Genomic DNA, 16043 nt, shown 5'->3' with positions numbered 1-16043 from the left:
TATTAAAGGTTAATTGCCAGTCCTTTAGCCTTTCTGCATTTGCCCTACTTACCGTCCTTGTTAAAATCACCTATTCTGATTTGGAACAAGATTAGACACATGTTTCCTCCAAAGACATTTATAGTGCCACAATGGGACCTTAAATTGATCTTGATATTTCGCACATGTACACCCTTAGAGCAGATGCATAGCTGTTGTTTGTGTCTCCTAACTTTTAAGACAGGTTTCCTAATTGCAAATATGTTGGCTGGTCGCATGGGTGTACTCCAGACACCTTCGGTTCAACTGCCTTCTACCACCTTATTTCTGGATAAATTGGTGCTAAGGACTCAGGAGCATTCTTGACAAAAGTTCCGACCTTTTCATGTTGGGAATTCCAACAGTCTCCCTCTCTCTCTGTTATTTGTTCCTTCTAGCCCATCGAAAGAGGAGGAGAGGCTTCAACAAATAAACCCCATAAATGCTTTAGGCTTTTACATTGTTTGTAAAGGACCATCAAGCTTACAAAAGTGGAGTTTTCCTGATCAAGGGAAGGCTCTGCAGACAACCCTGTTAAGGTGTATTAAAAACCACTACGCACTGGCTAAGAACCAGCCCTATGAAGGTCTGAGGGCACATTCCCCCAGGGCTATGGCTGCTACTGCTGATTTGGCTTGTGGAGTGCTTGTCCTTTACATCTGCAAGGCTGTGACATGTGCGTCTGTGCTTACGTTTACAAAATACTACTGTATGGACAGCCAGGTCCTGTGGAAGGACATTTCCCTTACACAGTCTGGCAAGAAGGCCTGAGTTCCCAGCAAGACCCTCCATCTGGGTAGGCACTGCTTTGGGTACTATTCAAGGATGAAGAACCTGCTGTTATAAGGTGTTCTTCTGATGGACACTTCTGTGTATTTGTAAAGCGTGCATCACTAGATGGTATCGTGCCGCTTGTATCCTGGTTACTTACCTTTGGTTATGCTCTTTCTGGTGGATACTCAATCTAACTTCAGGTCTCTCTCCCACCTACCCATTTTGTGAAATGGACTCTTTTCCCATCTAAAAAGGTCCCAACCTAGAGGTCTGCACACTGATCAAGCCAATTTGCTGATGGGTTTTGCATACAAGCCTTAGAAAGCAACTGGCATCAGCATGCCTGGGTGGCGCTATATGTGTTCCAGCTCTTAACATCCGGAGTGGAATGACATTGGCCCCAAACCACACCACCCCATCTTCTAGCAGCAAAGGTTACTACTTGTGCAACGATATATCTGTAAGAGACATTAGTTAGTAATAGATTCCTTACCTTAGAATATCCCCAGGCGCCCGACTGGATCCGGAAAGTTTTTCGCTAGCAGTTCATCTGCGCATCAGTAGGTGGCGTCTTGCGGCTCCGCGTCCGTCGCTGGCGTCGTATGCGCCAAGATGACATCACAGAGACTACTTAGGCGCCACACATGCGCGCTGACGTTAGTTCTGCACACGACTTTCCGCGCCAGGAACGCAGAGCCATACAAGAAAATGACCACTGGTGCCATGAATCTAGGGCCCTGAAAGGGGATGACCTTAACCCTAGAAATCAGGTCGCAGAACGGGGCGGATGGGTGGGGTGGTCAGGAATCTATCACTAACGTCTCTTACAGATATATCATCACACAAGTAGTAACTTGTGCATCTGAAAGAGACACGTTAGTGATAGATCCCTTACCTTAGAATAGATACCCAGCAATACCAACCCCAGTGGAGGGTCTGCGAGCAAGATTACACCAGAAAATCATGGAGAACCGAATGGCCAAAGAAGCCGTCTTTCCGGACTTGACTGTCAAGGCAGTAATGCTTAGTAAATGTGTGCAACGAGGCCCACCTAGCTGCCTGACAAATGTCCTGCAAGGGAACGCCGCGTCCCAACGCAGTAGAGGCTGCTGTTGCCCTGGTAGAATGGACACGCAGCCCCACAGGAGGCTCCTTCGTAGCCAACGAGTAACAGGCTTTGATGCAGAGAACGACCCACCGAGAGATGGTCCGTTTGTGCACGGCCTGATCTTTTTTGGCACCCACGTAGCCAACAAAGAGCTGGTCATCCAACCGGAACCGTTGTGTGCGCTTCAGATAGAACGAGTGCGCACGTTTTGGGCCCAGACGGTGGAGCCTCTCCTCCTCTTTTGAAGGATGTAGAGGTGGAAATAAGGTGGGCAAAGTGATGGTCTACCCGATGTGGAAGGGCGTGACAACCTTTGGCAAGAAAGAAGGACGAGTCCTTAAAACCACCTTGTCCGGATGAACAGAAAGGAAAGGGGGTTTGGAAGAAAGCCGTCTTGAGAGTAAGAAGACGCAAAGGACAGTTATGAAGGGCCTCGAAGGGAGCGCACATCAGGTATGTCAAGACAAGGTTTAAGTCCCATTGAGGCATGATGAACGGCACGGGAGGAAATGGGTGCGTAATGCCTTTCAGAAAACGGTTAACAACCGGGGACTTAAAAAGGGAAGGCTGATCTGGAAGCCGGAGAAAGGCCGAGATGGCCGAAAGATAACCTTTGATAGTGCCCAAAGCAGAGCCCTGCTGGGCCAAAGAAAGAAGGAACAGAAGGACCTCAGAAAGAGGAGCAGAAAGGGGATCCACAGCTGTAGCTGTGCACCATGCCACAAACTGTTTCCACCTTCAGGCGTACAACATTTTCGTGGAGGGACGCCTGGCTGCCAGAATTACATCACAGACTTCGGGAGGAAGATCGAAAGCTGTTAATTTTTGCCGCTCAATCTCCACGCATGGAGGTGGAGGCTGGACAGGTTCGGGTGGAGGACCGTCCCCTGCTGCTGCGACAGAAGATCCTACCGAAGAGGCAGTCGGATCAGGGGATCGATCGCCATGCTGAGTAGCTTGGGATACCAGTATCTTCATGCCCAATCCGGAGCCACAAGAATGACTTGGGCCTGGTTGTGCCGAATCTTCTTCAGTACTCTGGGCAGAAGTGGTATAGGCGGAAAGGCGTACAATAGACCGCAACTACACTCGTGACGAAAAGTATCGCCGAGCGAGTGACGCCTTGGAAATTCCAACGCGCAGAACTGATGACATTGCGCATTCTCTTCGGTGGCGAATAGATCTAACCAAGGCTCTCCCCACTGCTGAAAAAGACCTTGCGCCACATCCGAGTTCAGACGCCATTCGTGATCCATCAAGCACCGGCGGCTGAGTTCGTCCGCCCTGGCGTTCAGAGAACCTGCCAGGTGTTGAACCACCAAGGTAATGCATCGATGTTCCAGCCATGTCCAGAGGCGCAGAGCCTCCTGACATAAGGTCCACAACCCCACCCCGCCCTGTTTGTTGCAATACCACATGGCGGTGGTGTTGTCCGTGAACACCTGCACTACACTTCCCCAGACAGAGAGAAGGAATGCTTTCTGTGCAAATCGGATCACCCGAAGATCCAAAAGGTTGATATGGAGCCAGGAGTCCGCCGGAGACCAGAGGCCTCTGATCTCCACCTCTCCAAAGTAGCCTCCCATCCCAGGAGAGACGCATCCGTCACGACTGTGTGCTCCGGTTGGTGAAGGGAGAGGGATCTACCTATGACCCAATCGTGATTCGTGAGCCACCACGGCAATTGTCGTGCAGTGCCCTCCGAGATCTGGACGTGTTCGGACAGGTTGCCCTGATGCTGCGCCCACTGGAACTTCAGGTCCCACTGCAGAGCCCGCATATGCCATCTGGCATGTTGCACTAGCAGGATGCAGGAGGCCATCAGGCCCAGGAGCCGGAGGGTCATCCTGACTGAAACCCAGGGTAGCTTCTGAGAGGGACTCTGGTGCGACTTCGGCACGTTGATGGAGAACCCCAGCAGATGCAGGAGGTCGGCCGTAGTCTGAAGGTGGCTGACGACTGTTTGGGGCGAGCCCACCATCAACAACCAGACGTCGAGGTAGGGGAAGACTGACACCCCTGACCTGCGCAGATGAGCTGCAATCACCACCATCACCTTTGTGAACACCCGAGGGGCGCTGGCAAAAAAGGAGCACGGAAAACTGAAAATGCTCCTGGCTTACCGTGAACCGCAGGTAGGGTCGGTGGGCCGGCAGGAGAGGGATGTGAAAATATGCGTCCTACAAGTCCAACACTACCATCCAGTCTCCAGGGTCGATTGCAGCCAAGACCTGAGCCAGAGTCAACATCTTGAATTTCTCCTTCCAGAGGAAGCGATTGACTTTGCTGAAGTCCAAAATGGGACACAGGCCCCCTTTGTCCTTCTTGGGGACCAGAAAGTAGTGGGAATAACAACCATGTCCTACTTCTGGTCCAGGAACGCGCTCGATGGCCCCCTTGGCCAGGAGGGCCGCAACTTCCTGCTGGAAAAGGGCAAAGTGATCCCCCGACATGCGGTGGAACTGAGGTGGCATGGCTGGGGGGTAGACTCGAAGGGGAGGGGGTAACCCCTTCGGACAATTTGCAGCACCGACCCGGCTGACGTGACCGAACGCAAGTGGGGGAGTGATGTTGAATTCTGCCTCCCACAGGCGTGGGGTGCACCCCAAAGCTCGGACTAGGAAGAGTTTGAGGCGGATGCTGCAGGAGCGGAGGTGGACTGACCCGTCCGCTGTCCCCCTGTGCCGCCACTGCGGTCTCCACGCCTGCGTCGGCGCTGATTTTGGTTTTGCGCAGGCTTCTGGCTGAACGAGCGTGCAGGGGCACCCCTTCCGTGGTCACAAAAGGAACAAAAGGTAGAAGTAGTCGGGCATGTGGTGGAGAGACCTAAGGACTTGGCCGTAGCCAGAGAGTCCTTGAAACGCTCCAGGCCACTGTCTGCCTTATCGCCAAAGAGGCGAGTGCCATCAAAGGGCATGTCCATGAGGGAACTCTGGACATCTCCCGAAAACCCAGTGGACTGCAGCCAGGCATAGCGACGCAGGGCCACCGTTGTGGAGATTTCTCTCCCTAAAGAGTCTGCGGTGTCCAGCCCACACCGAATGGCAAACTTAGCTGCATCCTTACCCTCGGCAACAGCCTGGGACAGCACAGCCTGGACCTCCTCCGAACACTGAGGCAACACCTGTGCAACCGTATACCACACCGCGTTATTAAATGGCAGCAGGGGCTACGACGAAGTGGACGCGGCCTGGAACACCTCAGTGAGGAGATTAGTTTTGAGGGCCACCGTAGGGAGATCAAGGTGAAGGACCTCAGCTGCCTAACCGAGCACCATCGTGTAAGAAGCGCCCTCTTCCATGGTAGGCAGGGGAGAGGCAAACCCCGGGTCGGAAGAGACATCAAGGTCGCCGGCGTCCTCCAAGTAGTCCGCCTAGTCCTGCTCGGTGTTACACTGACGAGCTAGAGGGTCCTCAGACCCCTCCCAGTCGTCCTCCACCTCCACCGCCCGTGGTAGAGACCGCGGTAGCAGGGCAGGGACCGGGGAAGTAACAAACGGCGTCGGGAACAGCGCTGGGAACGGCACCAGACGGGGCCAAACTGGCGCTGTGTCCCAATGCGGATCCCAAGTAGGAATAAAATTGTCCTCGAACCTGGGCAGGGGCAGAAGAAATGGCACCCACTGAGGAGCCGAGGGTGGCGCTGGGGCCGGAGCCGGCAGTGTTGGGACCTTGTGGTGCCGTGCCGGAGCCAGCGGCGCAGGATCCTGGGGCGCCGGAGCTGGATCCACCAGCAGCGCCGACGGCCCGACAGGATCCTAACATGGGACCGCGGGGCCCGAGGGCGCACCGGCAAGAGCCCGAGGCCTAAACAGGAGGTCCATGGTAGCAAGAAACTCTTGCACATGTGCGGGAGTCGCCAACGGAACCGGATAAGGTGGGTAGGACGCGGGACTCCCGAGCTCCAAAGGAGCCGCAGGGGCATAACCCCTGTCCCCCTCGTCCGCATCCGGGGACCGACGGGGGGACGTCGGAGAGCGATAACGCTTCTTCGACTTCTTTTTTGTGTTACCCGAATCCGAGGGTGAAGACTTAGAACCCGAAGAGCGAGGACAAGGGCCCTGCGAGCGTTCTTTGGAGCGGCCCCTGGACCGAGAACGGCGCTGGGAAGAGTGCCGGACCTCCAGAAACTTCCAGTGTCGTTCCACCAGAGTATACACAAACTTATAGGAGACAAAAAGTCTCAAAAGTATAGTCAAAAAGTGACTAAGGTACGTGCTCTAACCGTATCTGCGCTTACTGGCGCGGAAAAAGAAAGAACTGACAGCGCGCATGGGTGGCGCCTAAATAGTCTCCGTGAAGTCATCTCGGTGCATACGACGCCAGCGACGGGCATGGAGCCGCACGACGCCACCTACTGATGTGCAGAGGTACCTGTAGCAAAAAAAATTCCGGATCCAGTCTGACGCCTGGGGATATTCTAAGGTAAGGAATCTATCAGTAACGTGTATCTTTCAGTTTTAGGAGCACTAGTTTGGGGTTTTCGGATCAAGTCTTAACACCTGAGGGAATAATCACAAAATGAAGAATCTGCAGTTGCAACATTTTTGACAGAGGTAGAGGGGCTTTATGCACCACTTTATGCCACCTGCCTTTAAGGTCTCTGTCTATACTTTCTGGGAAGTTGCAAATCTCGTGACTAGAAGACTCCCAGAGCATTTGAAGAAGTCATTCTTAGACCTGGTAAGTGATGGATTGGATCAACTTTATCAGCTACTGACATGTGACTTTTGCTCTGCCGATACCGTGGCCAAGTCTTTGGGTGTGCTTGACATGATTCGGCGAAACCTGGATACATTCCACTGGATTTTCAGGGAATGACCAGCCTATGCTTATGGACATGCCCTGTGACAGAAAACTGTGTGGAGTGAAAGCAGATTCGTCATTGGAACACTTTTGAACAACAGGCGATGGCCTGAGTCGTGTGACTGGCTGCCTCTGCAAGGCAATTCCACCAACAATATTGGAAATTCTGTGGTTACTCTTGGACTGTACAGTCACTGTAATGGCCTCAGACTGTTTAAAGTACCTCAGCAGATGTATTGCCTCTTTTTAGGCAGGGTTGGATACGAAGATATCAATAGCAGATCCATTCTCAATCATCCTCTGCAGGGCTTTGCCTCCTCTAGCACCTCTCCTCACATCACCATCGTCTGGTTGGGGAGGGGTGGTGTAAGGAAATGTTTCTTTTTGTATGGTCACCTCAAAGTTTTTCAGCAGATACTGCTGGTTTTTCGGCTCAGGGAGTGCACTGAGGCCTGCTAATCAGACCTCAGTGCAAGTGCCCTGACCCTGAAAGTGTATGACAAATTGGCTATACCTAATTGGAGATGGCTAACGTACCTGAAAGTCCCTTGTAAATGGTATCCTGGGACCCAGGGCATGTAGGTTAAAGGGGTACTCCATGGCTTGTAGCACTGTTTGTGCCACCCTGGAGGGCCCCCAAAGTAAAACAGGTACCACAGTCCGCCACTGCAGACTGGTAGAGCAGTTGTGCACTGCTAGCCCATCTTTGCTATTGAAAGCAATGGCAAAGCCACCTCTATCCCTGGACATATGTGTAAGTCACAGAGGCCTAAAGGCAGAGTGCAACATATGACACAGTCAGGACTTGTACTTTGCGTGGCCTGACAGTAAAACACGTGAAACAGACGTTTTTACTGTGAAAAGACTTGGTAGCCCAATTGGCTATTACAGGGTTACACACTTACCCCGCAGCTGTGCTAACTCCTCAACAGCAGTCCAAGGTATCAAGCAACTAGTTACATTAAGCCAGACTTGTATAAAAATTAATGTAACTTGTTGCAGTTTGCAGCTTTAGCAAAGCTGCCAGTTTGTTACCTTTAACACACATGGAGCCTGCTCCACAAGTCAGCTTTCTGCTCTCTGGGAGAGACGTGCTAACAACTCTAAGAAAGGAGAACAATGAGTAATTGCTACCCAGGGAGGTGTCACCTCCCTGCTGCAGGAAGCCACTTGGGTGTTAGACCCAAAAGGGAGGCTTCAAAGGTGAAGCTGCCTTTGAAGGACAAATGTGTAGCACCAGGGGAGGGCAGTCCCATTGTTGAGGTAGACAGGTTGTCACGAAGGGCAAGGGAGGAAGCTAGTTGCCAAACCGGTTTCCCCAGGGGCGTGCAGCCCTGAGGCAGCCAAACCCCAGCCATATACCAGGAGAGGAGTCTCACCAACTTGGGAGTGGGCAGAATGCTGCATCTGTGGACCCACATTCCACAGGAAGTGGCTACCAGGTGGTAGGGAACCCAGTAGCCCACTGGTTACCAACTGCATCCTGCCCTGAGGGCACTTTCTGAGCATAAAGGGGACACCCCTGGCACCCAGACCTCAGACAGATCTTGACTGACTTGGAAGGAGGACTGCCCTGCTGCCCTGAGGGACCAGCAAAAAGAGCCTGCACCGACAAGGACTGCACCTGTTTGCTAGCGAAGAGCGGGACTGTGCCTGCAGTGACCTGCTCAGCCAAGAGAGCACCAAGGGCAGTGGCTGTGCAGCTCCGAGGACCAACACCCGACCACAGAGTTGCACCAGAGTTCCCTGAGCCTGCGAGTGCTATCGTAGAGTTCCTGGGACCCTCAAAAGGAAAGTTATTGACTCTGGAATGAGTGGTCTGTGACAGTGACAGCAGGCGACTGGACTTCAACCAGATTGGAGAGGACGTTGTGGAATGGCAACCCTGCGACCAGGCCCCCTCACCATCTTTATGAACAGAGTAATCCCTGCAGGAAGATACCCTTAGATCGCTTCGCATCCTTAGGGCCAGCATCCTTCATCCCTTGCATCAGTACCACTCCATAGGGATCCAGTGCAAAACTGATAAAGTGGCTGGTACTGTTGAAGGACTGCCTCTCCGGGGACGGTAATGTTCTTTTTTGATAACCTTGCTGGTCCTCCTGTCTGAGTTGGTCACCCCAAGTACCTCTAACTGGCCACATTGAGACTTACCTAAGTTTTTCTTCTAAAAGTTTCCAAGAGTCCAATTTGTTGAATTGGCCAAGGCAGGTTCACAGTTGAGTGAAATTGCTTTGATTTATTATTGCTTGTAAAATTTATATCTCTGAAATGCTCCAGTGGATATTTTTCATTCTAGTGTCTAAATGTTTCTAAAATACAGTCTAATTTTCATAAACTAGTGTTTAATTTCTCGAGTGTTGTGGCGATTTCCTTAATTGTTTTGGTGGTGTTAAAGTGCTTAACACTTGTTCCTCTGTGTAAGACTTGCTGTTCAGTGCCCCAGCTATCCAGGGTTGAGCTGAGGGTTTTACAGAAAAAAACCTACTGGACCTAAAGGGGTTGGTATGTGCATTTCATGGTGAGGTTGCACAACCACACCATATAATACACCCCATTTCTTAACAGGTGGATCTTTTATTTTGTCACCAATTGGGAGGGGATTATGACTGGCTGCTGAATCATACAGCTGATCTGACGGGCTACACCCTTGCTCAGTTATCTTCCCTGTCAGACCACCCCTCCTTTGCCAGCTCACACCTCGATCTTGGGGTTCTTACCCAGGCTTTTATTCTCTTTACTAGTCCCCAAAAAGGAAAAGTGGTTTGAAGCCTATTCTGGATTACCACCTTCTGAATCAGTTCATCCGCAAAAGACTTTCAAAATGCTGTCCCGATGCTAGGTTCTATTGTCCTTCTACTTAGATTGGTTGGTGTCCCTGGATTTCCTTAACAGTTAATTTCATCTTCTAATACTCCCTGCCAACTGTCGCTACTTGACTATATTGGTGAGGTTCCAACTATTCAGTTTGCAGTTTTACCATTCGGACGGACATCAGGCCTACGCGTCTTTACAAAGGTGGTGGCAATTGTAGCAGCTTTGCTGTGGGGATCAGGGGTCTATGTAGTTCCATATTTGGATGACTGGCTGGTGAAGGCGGAGTCCCTGTTGCTTGTTCAGGAACCTCTCCAGTGGATGAGAACTTTTCTCCATGACCTGGATATTAACATCAACATCCAAAAGTACATATTACGTGCATGCAAAGCCTGACTTATTTGGGTGCTGGACACCACCCTTTTGAAGGCATTCCCTCGTCTTCCTCAGAAAATCATGAATATTCCTGCACTGATTTCGTTGTATCTAACCCAAGCTCAGACCCCAGTCTTAATGGTATTGTACCGCATAGGCATCATGGCCTCTTACATCCTGTTGGTGCCTCATGCAGAATGGTGGAAGAGGGCTCTGTAGTGGTGTCCAAGGAGGCAGTGGTTGCTACATCAAAGCAGTTTCTCAGCTTAGTTATATATCTTCCAATCATTGCATCAAGAGCTTCATTGATGGATAAACCCCTCCACCCTCCTGAGGGGTTGCATTTTTAGCTGTTCAAAATCTCAAGCTACCATGGTCATGCATGCCTCCTTGCTGAGCTGGGGGTCTTCATCTGAGTAATTGACCGGCATGAGGTCTTTGGTTTATGTTGGCACTCCATCTCGCCCTGAAGGACAAAACCATCTTCATCCATTATATCAATAGACAGGGCTGGTTTGCCCTTGTACCCAGTGTTGGGAGGCGATTCACTTTTGGAAGTGCTTGCAGTGACAGAGAACCTACCCAGTGGTGGCTAAGCTGGCAGGCTCCCTTGATGTGAGGGTGTATGGTTACATTCGCCTCTCAGTGGAAAACCAGGAGCGCGAGCCAGACCCTGCGGTGACGGATTATATTTCTACTGGTTTTTGCTAATAGGCGCTCTCATGCAAGAATGATTTGCAAAGCGTCAGTAAGCTCTTTGATCAAACAATATTCAACAAAAAATCTAATCAGTATGAGGGTTGTACGTTCTAATGGCATGCTCAGAGTGAGGTGAAAAGTCAGGCCCTCTATTGAAAACCTAACAAAATTGCTGCAGGTTCTGATGGAGGAGACTTGGTGACCTGCGGTGTAGACACTGTAGCCAGTGAGCTGAGACTAGGGTTGGTGATGTGTTGATGAGGTGTTTAAAAATGATTTGCATCACATCTAAAATTCTGACCTTGCAGGAGTTGAAAAACACACCATTGCATTACCTGCCATTTAGGTGGGTGCTGCCCGAATTCCACTTTTCCTGAACCTTAAAGACCAAAGTACACTCATGCTCCATTGCTCCAATGAACATTATATAGATTGTCACGACGGTTGCCAATGAAGGCCCAAGGGACCAAAACACCCAAGACACTGGGGTAATAGGACAGTATTGTAGTGCGGAGCTTGCTGTGTAGTGCATATCGAAAACGTGGCTCATAGAGTGGTCTCTGTTATAACAAGGCCAAAAGATTACTAGAAAGTCAAACCTCATGAAAAAGACGAGCCAATTAGCTCAAAGTAAGATCATCCTGTTCCACAATTAGGGCCTGGATACCTGATCTGTGGCAGTTGCATTCAGCAACTACAAACATTTATATGTTCTCCTAGGGCTCACAGTGCTGAAAAGAAAGGGCCAGCAGCACATGGGAATCCAAGCAGATGCACCATCCAGTCTTCCGACCCTTTAGTTTGTTTCTCTCAGTGACTGTATTGTGTGTTGTGCTGACCCATATTCCGTCTGCTTTTCTCAGCAAAGATTGCCACTGGTCTCTTAAAGAGCAGCCCTAGTGTCCTGGAATTTTTCGGATTGTCCAAACAAAGGCAACTTCCCAGTAAACTTTCCCTGCTTCGGCCTGCAGGTTTTCTTGGAACATTTGGTCATGTTGGCACCTTTGCGGCAAAAGGGAGATATAATTCCCACCAGGTAGATCATTATCAAAGGTAATTATTTTGGTCGTCTGACTCAATGCTCTCACCTGAAAAAACTTCATGACGTGTCTTAGTAGTAAGAGTTTTAAGTTATAGTGCAGTAGCTTTCTCATTCTAAGTGGTATGCCTTTAAATTGAAGCTTTGCTTTGGATTGAAGCAGAAGATTTCCAAAATCAAATATTTCTAATTTTTTAACAGCTCCCAGGTGCCTCCCTCATGTACAACCCTCTGCAACAGCAGCAGCAGCAGCAGCAACTAACGCAGTTCTCGCCACAACAGTCTCCTTCGTCTGGTCAGCAACCACAAGAACAGGTGGGTATTTTTTTATGTGATCATCCTGGAAAGCATCATGCGATAGGGATGGTTCCGGCATTACAGTATTATGCTTCTGTAATCTGTGCTATTCTCTCCTCGTTTTCCTTACTGCTCATACAGTTTTGAGTAGAGCTGTAAAAGGTCTGGTCTGTACCACAGACGGCTTACTAAATTGATGATCTAACACACTTAGGAGACTATTCACAAACTGCATTTTGTAATTCACAAAGAACTATAGTAGTACTACTCGTACTACAAAATGCTTTCACAAACCTAGATCTACTTGTGACAAAATGTATATTTTAAGGTCAAGCGTACCACGCAGCAGAACTGTCTGGTTGTGAATAACATTGTGGGCTTACCATGAACATAGAGGTGCTGGTAGCTTACTACTGTTTGGCTAAACTGCTAGCTGGTAGCTTACTATTGTTTGGCTAAACTGCCACTGTTATTGGCTGCTTTTTTTCAGTGGCTTGCCTTGTCCATCTTGTGTCTGTACCTCCCCTGGAGCATTGCTGTGAGAAAGTGCCTCTTTTAGCATGGTTAGCCCCCACTTTTTGCCTGGTTTTGATCTGGTTTCAATCGTAGTGCATAGGGTCCTTGCCAACCAGGCCCCCTGTGCCAGTGCTTCATTCCTAAAACAAATCCCCAATCGGTACTTGTACCCCTGTAAGCGAGTAAATGGTACCCTGAGTACCTAAGGCCAAAGAGCTGAAGAGGGCCCTCTGGGACCATGCCACTGCCCTTCCAGCTTGCATGCCCCTGTGAGGGAGAAAACGACAGTCAACATGGCACCCTGCCTGGGAATGCCATACCAACCAGCACTGCCTAAAGGCATAGGTAAGTCACCCTACTAGAAGGCCTCCAAGCCCTAAGGCACAATGCACTATACCACAGGTGCGGCCATATCTCCAGGAGCTAATATGCTCCCTACAGTATTAGGGTTCTTTACTGAATATTGTAAGTACAAGGGAAGCCATAGAGAGTACATGGGGGGCTCAAAACTAGAGTTCCACAGCACCATGATGGCTTCATTGAACACCAGAGTGTTTGGTACCAAACTACTCAGCTCAATAAATCCCCACTGATGCCAGTGTGGAATGTATTGTACCATGTATCCAGAGGGCACCTCAGAAGTGCCCCCTGAAAACCTACCACCCTTGGTGTGGTCTCTTACCGGCTGCAGGCAGTCAGCCACGTTTCTGGACTCCTGGGTAAAGAGCTCCCTGTGACCAATAACAAGGCACATCCTGGGCAGAGATGTTACACCGCCTCCCCTAGGATGGGCCAGTGCTTGAAGAGGGAAGCTTCAAAGGCCTGCCGCCTTTGTAAGGCGACCGCAAGGCTCTGCTGATAGCAGCAGATGGCAGCCCATGGTTTTCAGCCCCACTTAGGCCGGGAAAACTGGCAGGAAATTGTAGAATAGGTATGCCCACCTCTGCCAACTCCACCGGTATGGTGGGGGAGGCAAGGTGAAGCATATCTTTTAGTCCCCACCATCTTGAAGATGGGGAGAACCCTCCATTCAGGGCTAGGACTACGCCCCCTCCCACAAGAGGGTGGCATCATAGAGGGTGTAGTCACCCCTGGTAAGGTGCCCATTGGCCCCACCTGCTATTCCCCTAAAACATCCCAAAATCTAGTATTTAGGTGGCTCCCCCAGACCTGGAAACTAGATCTGTGATGACCTATGAAGAAAGCAGACCCCTGCAGAAGAAGCCTGAAGATGGCGATTGCCTTGGTCCCCAGGCTTACCGGACTGTCTCCAGCTTCAACAAACCTGCAACCTGGGAGGAGCCTAGCTCGAGAGCGTAATGGCCGCCTTTTAGCTCGGCTCCGTCGGCCCTCCGGCCAACCTCGAATATCCTGCAATATATCCTGTAGTGCGACGATACTTCACTACAGATTTTGGAATTTAACGACCCACTCTTACTCACCGTCTGGTCCGGAGGCTCCTGCGTGCTGTGGGTCCGCAGCTGTGCCCTCGGTGGGATTGGGGCCTCCGGGCGCTCGAGACCGGGACCTCGCCTGTGGGACCCGACCGGCGGTGCTGAGATTGCCGGCCCCGGCCGCGAGAGTGAGCCACTGGTGGGAGCCGTTGTGTGTATGCCCCGGCGATCCTGAACCGGCCCCGATTTGTGGACCATGCGGCTGGAGGGGGACGAGATGTGTCGGGGGCTGACTGTGTGAAGGGGTCCCTTCGCTTTTGTTTTGTCCGGCAGCCCTGGACCCCGCGCCTGGCTCTCGCTTGTGGGGCCCACCACTGTTCGGAGGGGGCCCCCCCACCCCCATTGAGCGCCGGCCCGTTCTGTGCCGGTGAGGCCATTGTTGGGAACCTCCGGAGGTCTGTAAAGTCCTACATTTGGGAACTGTTTGGGGGCCCGCGGTGGAGTGCGGGGCGGCGAAACTCACAAAATGGCTACCAACAACGTGGGGGGTGATCCGCTCTGCACCGACGAACCTTGTTGGCCGGATTGCGCGGAGGCCTGGGCGTGTGCTCGAGCGCCCACGCTCGGAGATGTCCTGGACACCTTGATGTCCTTGTACGCTGTCTTGGCCCCCGGTGCTTCTACCGACCCCATGCGGCCCGCCGCCATTTTGGGTCGTCGCTCTTTCATGCACCCCTATCGTCCTGATGCCTCCATTGCTTTGCCCCCTTCGGCTGCGCCAGGAGTTGCTGTCGCTGTTCTTCGGCCGCTTGATGGGCCGGTGGCTTTTGAACCTCCGCTTTCTCACCGCCCGGACTTCGAGGACTTGCACACGACGCGGAGATCTGCTCCTTCCCGGACAATTGGGAACTATGGTGGACCGCTGTTTGCTCCCGCTTCGATGGATTCGAGCTTTTGTCCTGGTGGGGTACCTTTGCATTGTCGAACTGCGAAACTGGACTCCGGCTTGCTTTTGCTTGCCCTGTCGTTGCTGCTACAATTGACTTGCTTCATTGACTTTTTGTATTCCATTAGTATGGTGGCTCTTCCTACTCTACATCACTGCCGTAACCCTGGTCAACATTACGATTATTCTGTGCTGGGTGGTCCGCTCCATGTTATCCTTTATTGGGTTGGTTTCGTGATTAGGAAGGGCTGGGGGTAAGTTGCAAGACACTGATAGACTGCTGGTTTACCTGTCCGTTGCACTGATGCTTGTACTCTCGACATTGTGAAACGTTAACATTTCCCCCCCTCGCCCCCCCCCCCTGCGGGTTTTTGCTGTATGTGAAGGTGTAGCATTGATTTGATAATTATTCATTTGCTGGTCAGGGGAGGGTCGTAGCCGAGTGTGTTTGTTCATATCCTCTGGCTCCTCCCTCACATCTTATTTTTGTTTCATATTCCCTTTCCTCCTTCTTTTTGTCTCCTTATTCTACTTTCTTTCTTTCCTATATTTCGGGTTTCGGATTAGGGCGACAGGCACGCTGTTTGGAGGGTAGGCCGTAGCCTTCTGCAGGGGTGCGGGGTGGGACGGGTGGGCGGGGTCTTTCAGATGTTTCTTTTTTGGTTCTATGGCCCTCTTCTATCCCTTTATAGCGGTGCCGCTTCTGTCCTCGCTTCTCTGGCATGCGTGGGTTGGGGTCTGTCGCTATGCCACTTTTATCTGTTTCGATGCTCCGTCGCGACTGCCATACCCTTCTTCTCGCCAGCTCTCTACTTTCTTCTGTATTATTAGCCGTGGGATGCCTGGCCCGGGGTGGCGCCCATCTTGCACGATTGTGTTTCTCCTTTTATATTTCTTTTATTTCCTTTTTCTTTTTCATTTCTTTTTTCGTATATTTTAGATCAGACGGGGGGGTCGGGTGGTGTTCCTTTGGGTAGGATTTAGCGCTCTGTGCTTGTGTTGTTTGCACTGTTTATTGGATTTTGTGTGTACGGCGTTGATATTAGTACACAGCCATTGAATGCTCGCATATCCTGTTTTCACTTCCCGATTATATTTCTTAGAGGGCCTGTATCCTCCTACATGGCTTGTTCCACGTAAAACTCGCTTCATTGTATGACACTGGATCCTTTCTTCCTGCTGTAAGAATGTGCCCTCTCACGTCCTGCTATATAGTGGTTAAGTTTGCAAATAAATCCTGCAGTGATATATTGACTGG

General features: G+C 50.9%; 1 protein-coding gene across 7 annotated transcripts in view; it reads left to right on the top strand.

Annotated features, from left to right (window-relative positions):
- Positions 1–16043, top strand: part of SUPT20H (SPT20 homolog, SAGA complex component) — a 404514-nt gene that overhangs the window by 355583 nt on the left and 32888 nt on the right. For all 7 annotated transcript variants that reach the window (XM_078657195.1, XM_078657196.1, XM_078657192.1 and 4 more), the window contains exon 23: positions 11834–11947. In XM_078657195.1, the coding sequence (XP_078513321.1) occupies positions 11834–11947 (114 nt within the window). The remainder of the gene's footprint in view (positions 1–11833; positions 11948–16043) is intronic.

This window comes from Lissotriton helveticus, chromosome 8 (genome assembly GCF_964261635.1).
Source record: "Lissotriton helveticus chromosome 8, aLisHel1.1, whole genome shotgun sequence".
NCBI lineage: Eukaryota > Metazoa > Chordata > Amphibia > Caudata > Salamandridae > Lissotriton > Lissotriton helveticus.
This window is presented reverse-complemented; position numbering and strand designations above follow the sequence as displayed.